The sequence below is a fragment of the Esox lucius genome, chromosome 3 (assembly GCF_011004845.1).
Source record: "Esox lucius isolate fEsoLuc1 chromosome 3, fEsoLuc1.pri, whole genome shotgun sequence".
NCBI lineage: Eukaryota > Metazoa > Chordata > Actinopteri > Esociformes > Esocidae > Esox > Esox lucius.
This window is the reverse complement of record NC_047571.1, coordinates 15,394,327-15,407,033: the sequence shown is the minus strand read 5'-3', so window position 1 is coordinate 15,407,033 and position 12,707 is coordinate 15,394,327. Positions and strand designations below refer to the sequence as shown.

The 12,707-nt window shown below is 41.8% G+C and overlaps 2 protein-coding genes across 2 annotated transcripts; one reads left to right on the top strand and one right to left on the bottom strand.

Annotated features, from left to right (window-relative positions):
- The first annotated feature begins 598 nt into the window (after positions 1-598).
- On the top strand, positions 599-3,511 carry LOC105018675 (insulin-like growth factor-binding protein 1). The gene is made up of 4 exons (XM_010884295.3): positions 599-1,489; positions 1,607-1,746; positions 2,025-2,153; positions 2,324-3,511. The coding sequence occupies exons 1-4, from the start codon at positions 1,141-1,143 to the stop codon at positions 2,447-2,449; spliced, it is 744 nt and encodes a 247-aa protein (XP_010882597.1). The 5' UTR covers positions 599-1,140; the 3' UTR covers positions 2,450-3,511.
- Positions 3,512-6,226: 2,715 nt separating this feature from the next.
- Positions 6,227-12,279, bottom strand: LOC105018684 (insulin-like growth factor-binding protein 3). Its single transcript, XM_010884308.5, has 4 exons — positions 11,749-12,279; positions 10,514-10,779; positions 9,442-9,561; positions 6,227-7,392 (listed from the first exon to the last, which is right to left on the bottom strand). Exons 1-4 carry the CDS (start codon positions 12,116-12,118, stop codon positions 7,267-7,269), a joined length of 882 nt encoding a protein of 293 aa, XP_010882610.1. The 5' UTR covers positions 12,119-12,279; the 3' UTR covers positions 6,227-7,266.
- Between the last annotated feature and the right edge of the window lie 428 nt (positions 12,280-12,707).

Genomic DNA, 12,707 nt, shown 5'->3' with positions numbered 1-12,707 from the left:
ACCGTTTCAATTGTTTAAATAAACATGTGGATTTTCTTAGATTTTGTATTTTTATTATATCATTGTCATTTTTGTTACGGATTGTACTAACCAACTTTTGGAACTCCCAGAGACAGGTTTATTTAACATGAAATAATATAACATGAAAACCTTAACTGCACACAGACGGACTCCATTCAACTTATATTACTTTTATAGACGATTGGTTGGATCACATTTAATTCAGCTACGTCATAGCAAAGGGGTGAATACTTAACCAATCGACTGTTTTATTTTATATTTGTAAATCATTTAGAACAATTTACAGATTTTATTTTTCACTTTGACATTGCCAACTTTTTTGTTTTGATCAGTGGCTTAATCAATTTTGATTTCATGTTGTAACACAATAAATAGTGGAAAAGTGCTAGAGGGGGTGAATACATAAGGCACTGTAGAGCTAGAATATATGCACTGCAATACAATCTTCCTAAAGGTATATGTTGATAAATCAACTGTATTAAGGTAGATACATTTTAACTATTAAAACAGTTCCATATGCTCAATTGCTGGAAATGACAAATTAAGGGAAAAAGACTTGAGAGTCCAGTCTTGCATTGTCATTATGAAACAGGTAAGATTGCAAATGAACTATCAGGTGATCAAAATGCCAAACAAATTCATTGTTTTTGTGATGTTTTCTAACATTCCCTTGTACAATCACTCCTCATCCCAAAGTAAATATTGACTAGTGAACCACGGTTCCGATCTACGCACTTCAACCAGAGGTCAGCACCACCAAAACAGCTGAAGCTGTTCTGTCCGTCCAAAATATTTAATATCTGGAGTTACTGGTTCAAACATTAACGTCCCTGAGGGTCAGAGTTCTGTATAAGTACTGCAGCACTCTGTTAGGAGAATTCAGTTCAATAGGGAAGAAATAAATCTATAGCTATATATCTACACAATATTGTTCTTGTCAAACGTGCTTGAGAAAAAAACAGAAACTACACCTGAAGAAGCCTGAAGACAACACTTAACGATCCATAACTTTACCTGAAGACTCAAAATCTCACTTGAAGATCCATTACAACACTCGGAAGATTCCTAACTACACCTGCCTAGAATATTATTCCTTAACGTGAAGTATCCAGTTTCACCATGCTTGGATTATATGAGAGGTTGACTCTGTTGGCGGCCGTGTCATCATCCCTCCTGGCCTCTCTGTCCCAATGTTCCCCATTGGTAGGACCGGAGCCAATCCGCTGTGCCCCCTGCACCCAGGAGAATCTCAACGAATGCCCTGCCATCTCCACAGACTGTCAGCAGGTCCTAAGGGAGCCAGGCTGCGGCTGCTGTCTGGCATGTGCCCTGGAGAAGGGGGCTTCCTGTGGGGTGTACACGGCCCACTGTGCAGAAGGTTTGAAATGCAGCCCTAGACCTGGGGATCCCAGACCCCTTCACTCGCTCACCAGGGGACAGGCCATCTGCACCGAGGACCAGGGACCAGGTACACCCAGCTTTCTGTGCTCATGTTTTAGTTTTTCATGAATTAATTACTCCCTTTCATCTTTGGACAGTCTACAAATGAAACCTTTTTGTTGACATAAAATAAATGAATCCACAGAGGACATAGAGGGGGTGCCGGATCACAGGTCCTTGCACTACCTCCTGGGACTCAACACGCCCTTTGATCCCAGAGATGAGGCAGCCCAGGAGAGCATCAAGGCCAAGGTCAATAGCATTCGCAACAAACTTGTGGATCAGGTATGCACATTATACTCTCATTTACCTTCAGCTTAGTGGAAGCAAAGCGCCTCTAAACCCTGCTTTTTAATGTTAGTAAGTTGAGATGTTAGCCACCAGAGGGAGGTGTTGCCATTTTAAACTAAAACCTCTAAGCTCTTGCTTCGAGATAACTTTTTTACTTATTTAATGTATGCTAAACTTTTCAGTCATATAAAACGTCTTATTCCTTTTGTATTCTGTGCCGATCTTGGTATTTGGATTTGGCTCATTGGTTTCCTTCTCTGCCCTTCGCCCAGGGTCCCTGCCACACTGAGCTTCATGGAGCCCTGGACAGGATAGCCAGCTCTCAGCAGAAACTAGGAGAGAAGTTCACCACCTTCTACCTCCCCAACTGTGACAAGCATGGCTTCTACAAGGCCAAGCAGGTAAGGCCTACCTCCAGAGTTTCCTCAGTAGAGATGGGCTTGTAGGCATAGCATTAGCTCGTTAGCGGGCGATAGCGTTTTCTTCACTACGTGATCTGATCACTGAAACTAATCTTGATAAGCAGAAAGTGAATGTAGGGATGTTGATCCGTGTTGTTGTTGTGCTACAGTGCGAGTCCTCCCTGGTGGGACCTCCGGCCAGGTGTTGGTGTGTGTCTTCATGGAATGGGAAGAAGATCCCAGAGTCAAATGATCTACTGGAGGACTCTGAGTGCCAGCAGGAGGTCACTCACTAAGTCGTGGACGCTCTGACACACATTCCCCACGGATGCACATGCAGGCATATGCACACAAACAATCATTTACACTCACACACATACACACACCCATGGACACATATGAATTATTTTGGCCTCAGCTTGAACACCATTAAACACATACGTAGGTGTCATCAGACCAAGACACACCCGCATCCACCATATATATACACTATAGACCTTCTCATACACTTACAAATACGCACTCATTCACATAAGCACACAACATAACATTTTATTTCCGAAAAAAAAATAGAAATTACTCTTAATTTATTTACGTGACGTATCACATCTTATTTATTCAAAATGTGTATGTGCTTACTAGTATGAACCATTAGTAATTTTTAGATTATTTATATGTTTGCCTATTTTTTGATTGTAAATAGGGCAACAGTGTATACATTTGTGTTTCTGACTAAATAACTCCATCTGTGAAGACCACAGGTCTCCGGCTCTGCCAAGCCAAGTTTAGGGTCTTCAGAATCTGTTTTTGATTCATTCAACCCGTTGGACCTGAGCACTGTACGTGAAACAACACAGCTATTCATTCATTCAACATGTTGACAGTGTCGGAATGTATTCTCATTGACATTTCCTCAATGGGTATCGGGGAAATACTTAAAACACCACAAGTATGTGCCTGGCGACCAGGCACAAACATATCACTGCTCATCCAAGCCACTGTTTGGTTTTGGGTGAGTTTTTCTGTCTTCATCTACCTCCATTGGTCTGCAGGTCTTCTGGTTTAGCAGAGGTTTGTTGGGACATGTCTTTCTCCCTGCTGTCTGCACGTACACCGCCCTTCCCATGTGCTTTCATTGTTTTGTTTGTTTGAACATAACTTTTTATTTTGATTGACATATGGTTTCATCATAAAATGTCTATATTTATTATATTTCATGAACCGGTTTCTGACAGTTTGTTAGAAATGTGTATGAGATATGCTGCTATTACATTTTTGGGTTTGTCTGGAATCATGTACATGGCCTATGTATGTTACTCTGTGTAATAATATGCTTTTAATAAACATGTTAACCTCAACATTTGTGTTTTGAGTATGTTTCTCTAGCATAGGACACAACAGAATACAGAGATTTGAATAAAAGCACTATTGCTGATAGCTTAATTAACCACAACAAAGGTCCTCACACCCACTGGCTTTGCTGTGGATACACTGTATATACACTGGTCCTCAACAAATGAAAAGCCCTAAAGGTTAGTGTTCAATACCCTGGTTTTGGTCAATACAGCAGGCATTTTCCTACAGTCTGCTTGTAGAGACTTGGTCCAAACCAATGTTCTACTGTCCTGTTTGTCCCTGTTATGGCCAAGGTCCAGTTCTTCCATCCCAAAATCCTCCAGAGATGGCAACCTGCTATCCTCTTTTGGTTTTTGAAATAACAAACCCCTTCACCCTCAACTCAACTTTTGTGGCAATGTTTAAGAGGGATATCATGATGTTATAACTGTAAATCATCAGATTCTCAGCATCACTATAACAACAATGTTCATTTAGAAATCTAAAGCATATTCAGGCAACACATACAAATTTCAATCACTGCGGTGGATTCTGGCTTGAGCTTTATTGCATTTTGTTTTGTTAAAAAAAAAAAAAAAAGTGTACATGCATACAGCATATTGGCCTTGAACTAAGGCACAGCAAATGTTGAAAATGAAACTCTGAAAACTGAAAAACAGGCTCAAAAACAAGTGGAGACACATAAATACACACACAGACACATGCCACATGCACACGGTCATGAAAGATAAGGGATATTGTTCCCCTTTGTCCCATTAACCAGCTTATATGCAAACTGACAGAGGAGTAACAAGGACCACTCTGTTGACACTGGGTAATGCTCCTGCCCTCTCACTATCAGAAATACTGTACCTTCCACTGGTAGATGTATGGTGAGTGTAGGCCTACTTGCACTACTGAATCTATAGTGAATGCCAGCCTAATGTGTTGTTCCACTTGTAGATGTATTCATGGATTGCACGTTTTGTCACAATACTGTTTCAATTGTTTGTTTGTTTTGTGGGTAATGTCCAACTGAGCATTCCACTCAAAGCATTTTCAATGGGAGCTGATGAAGATTTGGTCTAAAGTGCACTACTTATGCCTGAATACATGTATAATCTCTTAATAAGGCAAATAATCAGTAGCTTCACCTTTTGTAATCATTTTGACCAAATTGATTTTAGATCAAAACGTTAATTATCTAGTTCATATTTAGGGGCATCCACTGGGTTTAACCTCGCTAACATTAGCATTGTGAGCTATTCTTAGCTGACTTTGCTAGTTAATGACAACATTGCCATCTAAGTATGTTTGATTATATGATGATCGCAATGCTGTTTCCTACCAAAAAAATGCTTACTTTAGCAATGTTGTCAGATTTTCAAACCCCTATAGTGTAATTTAGATTAAACGGTAATTAGTCTATTTATAGTCATTACCCCTCGTTCAACTTCTGGTAACCAAATGGCTGCGGCTTCAGTGGCAACAATGGCACAATCCATGAATAGTGAACTTAGCCCTACTGTACTATTCCACTGGTAGATGTATAGTGAATGCAGGCCTAATGTATTGTTCCACTGGTAGATGTATAGTTAATGTAGGCCTAAAAATATTGTTCCACTGGTGGATGTACAGTGGATATAAAAAGTCTACACACCCCTATTAAAATGCCAGGTTCTTGTGATGTAAAAGAAAGAGACAAAGATAAATCATGTCAGAATGTTTTCCACATTTAATGTGATCTATAACGTGAACAATTCAATTGAAAAACAAACTGAAAACTCACAATAACCTGGTTGCATAAGTATACACACCTTTTCACTAATACTTTGTTGAAGCACCTTTGGTTTTATTACAGCACTCAGTCTTTTTGGGTAGGATTCTATTAGCATGGCACATCTTGACATGGCAATATTTGCCCACTCTTCTTTGCAAAAGCGCTCCAAATTTGTCAGATTGCGAGGACATCTCCTGTGCACAGCCCTCTTCAGATCACCCCACAGATGTTCAATTGGATTCAGGTCTGGCCTCTGGCTGGGCCATTCCAAAACGTTAATCTTCTTCCGGTGAACCCATGCTTTTGTGGATTTGGATGTGTGCTTTGGGTCGTTGTCATGCTGAAAGGTGAACTTCCTCTTCATCTTTCTAACGGACACCTGAAGGTTTTGGGCCAAAATTGCCTGGTATTACGAAATTCCATCCACCCTGACTAAGGCCCCGGTTCCAGTTGAAGAAAAAGCCCCAAAGCATGATGCTGCCACCACCATGCTTCACTGTGGGTATGGTGTTCTTTGGGTGATGTGCAGTGTTGTTTATGCACCAAACATATCTTTTGAAATTATGGCCCAAAACTTCAACCTTGGTTTCATCAGACTATAACACATTTTCCCACATGCTTTTGGGGGATTTGATGTTTGTTTTTGCAAACTTCAGCCGGGCTTGGATTTTTTCTTTGTAAGAAAAGTCTTCCGTCTTACCACCCTACCCCATAGCCCATTCATATGAAGAATACGGGAGGTTGTTGTCACATGTAGCACACAGCCAGTACTTGCCAGACATTCCTGCAGTTCCTTTAATGTTGCTGTAGGCCTCTTGGAAGCCTCCCTGACCAGTTTTCTGCTCGTCTTTTCATACATTTTGGAGGGAAGTCCAGTTCTTGGTAATGTCTCTGTTGTTTTTCACCCTCGAAGATTTCAGTTTGTTTTTCAATTGAATTGTTCACAGTATAGGTCACATTAAAAGTGGAAAAGTTCTGAAATTATTTATCTTTGTCTCATTCTTTTACATCACAAAAACCTGGCATGTAGACTACACACACCTGGTTTTTACATCACAAAAACCAGGGGTGTTTAGACTTTTTATATCCACTGTATAGTGAATGCAGGCCTAATGTACTGTTCCACTGGTAGATGTATAGTGAATGTAAGCCTACTGTACATCCACGGTGAGTAAATGCACTGCATATGGAAGGAGAGAACAACAAGCTTTTCAACTCCTGAGGAGGGAATTATAGGGTCCTGAGGAGAGCTGCTGAATGGATTAAAAGCTGATATATGTATCCTGTCACACAGTGTATGACACTATATTGTATTGTGACACAGTGTGGTCAAACACCAGCACCCTGTAGCATATAATTACACTAATAGACAGAGACACTCTTCTATTGATCACATACACAAACACCTGTAAAGAAACAGACACAGCCACATATCAAACACGAAGAATCTCATACGCACACACGCGCACACACACACACACACATAACCATATACAGCAACCACACGAACACGTGTTTATAATGCCACTTAGTTGTGCGTTGGTGTACTCCCCTCATCGAGGTCGAGACCAGTAGTGTATATGAGTCTCTGTCATCAAGTCAGAAATGATCAAGGCTGGCACTCTGCTAAGGTGTGAATGATGGCGTCTCATTTGTCCTTTTTAAAGTTATATACCAAGTCAGGTCTGCCCTGTGGTTCAATGGAGAATCCCTCCATGCACTGTTTACAGTACATACAGCACATGCTATAGGAATGTTCATGTGGGACACAAGGAGTGTGCTGAGATGTGTCCCTGTCATCTTCTCAAGCCACCTTATGCCCTGCCATTCATGAGGTCCCAAGGGCCGAAGGGTCATCAATGCCAGCCAATACCAAGCCCAGGTCCCGGCCCAGTCATTTTGGCTCCTTTTGAATCACAATATCCCCATAGTTTCTCTTTGTGTTCCTTCCTCTCTCTGCTCTTTCCCTTTCTCTCTCTGCTTCTCTCTGCTCTGGTCTTATTGGCTCTCAGAGTTGTAGCACTGGGCGTCTCTTTTCTCCTTCCCGTCAAAACCTGGCAATTGCTGCCCATACTTGTCGACGCACCAGCAAAACCCTCGCTTTCTGCCCTTGGATGGACGGCACTGTGTCAGAGAGAAAAAGATATATACAGAGACAGATGAAGAGAGTAAGAGATATAGTCAAAAGAATGAGAGACGAAGATTGACACATAGAAATAGAATCCTTAGACCTTAACAAAGACACCACAGATAATGTAGCATAATGGCAACATAAGAAAGACTGGAGGAAGTGGACATGAAATGGTTAAGGACATCAACATCCATTTTGTGCTCAGGAGACTTGGCCATGGAACATGGCACGCTGGTGGTATTTTGAGCTGCTTTTACGGTCTACCTCCAGTTACACACACATATAGAGAGCTTAAAGGTAAACAGGAACATGGTAAAATATTTGCTTAGGCTCGTTTGTGAACAACTGAGACCCAAGATCTATTTTCAGTGAGCCAGTGGCCAGTACAAATCATCTGTTGCTGATTATACCCCACAGCTCCAAATTATGGGTACTACAAATGACTTACAGAATCTCTGGAGGAACCCAAGGGCTGTTATTTTACTGCCAATTTTACTAAAGGTCAGAGTCCTCTCTAGTAAAACATGCAGGCCTTCATTTGAAGGGCAAAGGAAGGCGAAAAAACTGTGTCACTCTGTAAAAGAGTTGATCAGAATGGAAGTCAGGCCACCCTTTGCTTGACATTCAGTTGAAAAACCTTGAGATAATATCACCCCTGTAAGAGCCATGTGGTAAAGTGGAGTTTATGTATTGCACTGTCCAGTGAAAATATTAATCAGATCCACTGTATCACTATTACATGGTACTTCCAATCAAAAATATGCAAAACTTTGGAAATGAAAGATTTAACAAAACAGTTGGGAATCTAATAGACCTTATTTAAAAAGGAAAAATGTATTAAAAACCTCAATTAAATGCACTTTTCTTCTATTATCGAGTTGCCATTTGTCACATGCTGCACTCTAAACTAGGTACACATTAATATACGATACGTCTGGTCTAAACTGAAGAGGTAAACCTCCAGACATGAAATGGCTGCCACTCCCTCCAATCCTACCATCCCTGAGAAAATACGTACATATATTTGAAATGAACAAAGACAATGAGCCTGGCGTTTTGGTAAATCTGGTTATGTGATGATTGCGGTTCAAAATGCGTGCGTAGAGACTCAGTGCCGTGGCGTGTGATAGACATGGAGGCCGTGATGGCGCTGGTGGACTACAGTAAGTGTCTCCACATGAACGCGTCAGGGATACTCATTTATTATAAACCAATTGTGGGCGTACCAGGACCACGCGAATGTGGGACACGGCTGAAGCGTCTATTTTTGACACCGCCTCTTCAAAAGTCTGGCAATTATGGGGAGCCAGCGGCGGTGCCGGCAGCCACCTTGACGTCTGTCTCCCTGGGAGGGTTCACGTCAAAATGGCAGCCGTTTGAGCTACGCTGGCCACTTGCTGGGGTTTAGGGGCTAGTGGTTCCATGTATCCAGAGCCAACCGTCTGTCTTTATGATCTACCCCGGCTGGTGCGACTGAGTGGTGATGAGGCTCTAATAACTAGTAAAAGGCATCTAAGGCCGCTCCATGCAGGAATCTATACACTTTTAAAAAGATGGTTCAGATTTCTACCTGAAACCCACCAAAAAAGTTCCCCTACAGGGCTTCTGGTTGACCCATATATGGTTGTTCAGTTTGTTCCCATATGGATGCCTTTTTTGGGGCTAGGTAGCACTTTCTGCAAAAGGTTCTACCTAGAATCCTCTAGTCCTTCATAAAACCCTATATGAATGGTTTCACAAGCCCTATTAGCCTATAACATACATTTATTTATCACAACAGATTAGATTTATCATAAGGCCTTTCTTTAAGGGCCTAGTTATAACTCCACACATGGGTGTAGGAAATGTCTGGTCAACAGGCCACATCAGGCCTGCAAGTCACATTATGCTGGTTAGTAAAGTGGTGTAATTTATATTACATCACTGGTCAGATAGCTTGCTTCTTTTATATAGGTTGGAAGCATGACTGCCACACATTCTGTATTACTAAGGAACCTGACTCATAACAGATTTATTTTTTCCTTTTTAAATTGTTTCCTTACCTGTTTTTTTTTGTAGAAGCCCTTTTTGTCACAGTTAGGTATGCGGAAGCCTCTTGGGTTGAGGATGTCTGTGATTTTCAATCCGTTGAGGACACTCTCCATCTCTCTACGACAGGGACCCTAAACACACAAGACACAGACACACACTATATCACACCACTTCCTAAAATCCAAAGCCCTCTCCCTATTACCTACAGCTCAAATAATGATGTCATGGTTACCCAGTGGCATTTCTCTAACCAATTAAAATAGTGCAGTGAATACAAACCACAATAGAGTGCATGCTTAATACTGTATATCAATCAAAATGTTCTAAGAACTTAAACAGGGATGCAATCATTAGCATTAGGCTACGCTAAGCTCCAGTTGTAGCTTACCCGACTACCCACTACGTACCCTTCATTAATACCCAGACAATGGTGGTACTAGGGATAAGAAGAGAAATAGGCAACTAATAGGAAATGAATTCATCTGACCACCTTGTGAGGGCTTATGCTTTGTTGAAAGCTGCTTAGAAACTCCAGTGCTTTACAAAAAGGGATAGGCCGATGCAAAGAGTGCATTCAAAGGTCCTATAAAGGAGCCGACAGGCCTCCTTCTGAAGTCCAGCTCCAGTCACTGATCAAAGCTCTCCAGGCAAAGCTCATTCCTCGTGCTGCACTAGTTTCCCTGCCACTGGACTGAAGACAGGATCAAAAATAGAATGAGGAGGGAGAGTCCAACCAGGCACACGCAGAGTTGCCAATCCATAATCCGCCTGCCCTGAGCCTCGCCGTTCCCCTCCAGCCTGCCAATGCTCCCCTGCGGCCCTCGGTCGGCACGCAAACACATTGCGGCCAAGTGACAGCCTGACCCAAGGTCAGCTGCAGAGGTAGAACTACTGTTCAAATTGCCGCCACATCCAATCTCCTGCCACCGCGCCTTCGCCAGCTATCCACACCCATACCCTGAACATTTCATCACCCGCAGACATTTGACGGAGAATAACAACAAAAAAACACTGAACAAAGGAGGAGGAAGGAGGAGGAGAGCATTTCCTAAATGAAATGAAAACAGTGAAGGGGGTACTTACATATTCTGGCTCCGACTTAGACTCCAGGGAAAAGTTATGCTGGTCTGTGCTGAGGGTTCCAGGGAGTTCCTCCATCTTGTAGCTGTGGGTCCTCTTCAGCTGTTCCCTGCGAATGACCTCCACCTTACCAGGGTGGAGCTGAGGGAGTTGATGGAAGAGCTTGGGAGGGTCAACAGGAGGTTTGCCGGTGCTGGAGGGCGCTTGGGGGGCTTGGATGAGTAGAGTGGGGGTGTTTTGCTCCTCCTCCTGAACACCACCAACATTCTCTGCCAATAAAAAAATAAAAGGGGGGGGGGGGGGGGGGGGGGTTCTTTGTGTGTTCATGATGTTGTGGCACATTTGGAAACATTCCCAATATTACATAATAGTAATAAGACTAAATGCAGTGTGCAGATCATGTGAATGGTTTATTTGTGCTGTTCAAGCGTTTTCTTGGCATCTTTTCATAGTCCCTTGAAGTTCACCCAAGCTAATAATAGCTGAACATTATTACCAATGAGAAAAGAGGGTAGAGAAGAGTTTGTCAGACAACCTTCGAAGATTGCTAAATATAAAACAATATATAATTACAATTGGAAGACAGAACATTAATGGTGCAGATAAATATTGACATTTGACTAAAATGTGGGACCAGTTCCATCAATAATTTTCATCGATTTTTTTTTGACTAATTGGTCTGTCAATGTTTTTTTTATTGGGCTGCCTGTGTAGAAGCAACCCATAAAACATATCTGCCTGATGACTCATCATGAATTTTAATTACGCTGTTCTATCAATCGTCGCAGAAACGTTTGCTTGGCAGGAACAACGCACAAGGGTGGTGCAGTTTATCAGCACAGTCCGATTTAGAAAATTAAGGAAAGTGAAGAGAATAAAGCAGGAACTAGGAGTAATGCAGCAATATCAAACAGAAAACGAGTGAGGCAATTCCATTTAGCCTAAAGCTAATCCATTGAATATCAAAACGACATTCTTGAACAGACCGCAGGTTATAGTCATAATGTTTCTTTCCGAATATGTAAATATTGGTCATATTATGCACAGGTCGGCTTCTTCCTTCTGGGTAGCTCGAGATTAAAAACACTACCTTGCATCCAGGTTTCAAATTACAATCAACATTATCAATATGCCATATCCATATGTTACTCTCAAAAAGATGTAATAATTTGGCACACTATGTATGAAACTTTCCGAACTGCGTCATTAGGGGATAAAAAACTTTTATTGTTATTTACCTTGTAGCTCATTGACTGCAGGTGAAGTGGCGATGGTTCTTTTCCTGGTTGCATTTGCACACTGTCCTCGTCCTTCCAGTAAAGCTTGGAGAGGTTTCGTTTCACCGGGCTGGTGCTGGCATGCCATGCCATAGCCACATCTTCCCGTGTAAACCCCGCACGGCTGTCCAAAGGCCAGCGCGCAAGTCATGCAGCAGCCGCAGCCCGGTTCGCGAACTCTCTCGATGCAGTCCTTGGGCAACGGTTTGCACAAGAGCCGAGCTCCAACATCACAAGGTTCGCACCGGATAACCGGTCCCACCGCGGCTGATCTCCGCGTAATCGATGCCAGAACAACTGTCATCCAAAGTGTGCAAAAACAGTTATCCATAGTGATGCTATTGGGAGGGTTAGAGTGTGTATTGCCCTGAAATTAACTCTGCAGTTGAACTTGGTGCGTTTCTCTTGAAGCCACTTTGGACATCATGTCTCAATATATAGAGTCAGACTGCCACTGCAAAGTCACACCCCCTCAAATGAGTTTCTTGTCTCTGATATTTTCTGAGAACAGTAACTTAAAAGTGGAGGGGAAAGGTAGCCTAAAAATCTCTTATTATTTGGTGTTCGATTTGGGTGACTTTCATATAAATTGAAAGGCTAATTCTCCAACAGATTATTGTGGGTTCACCTTATTCTAACACAAGTAAATAGCTTTACTTGTAATTTATTTGTCTCTATAGATTTAAATTAGATGAGCATTTGAAAATATAGGAAGATATTGTTTATTTTATTTATTCATAGCTCATTTCAGTCGGAGTCATTTATTTTTAATAAGTTCTTGTGGTTTCACTTCTGTAGCTCTTACTTCAGTATCTGAAAATAAAACTTAGAAAGTTCAGCCTACCACACATGTTGATTGAGTTCAGCCATTTTGTTTAGATGGTTGCAGTTAGGGTCAAGGTTTGGAATAATATTAAAAT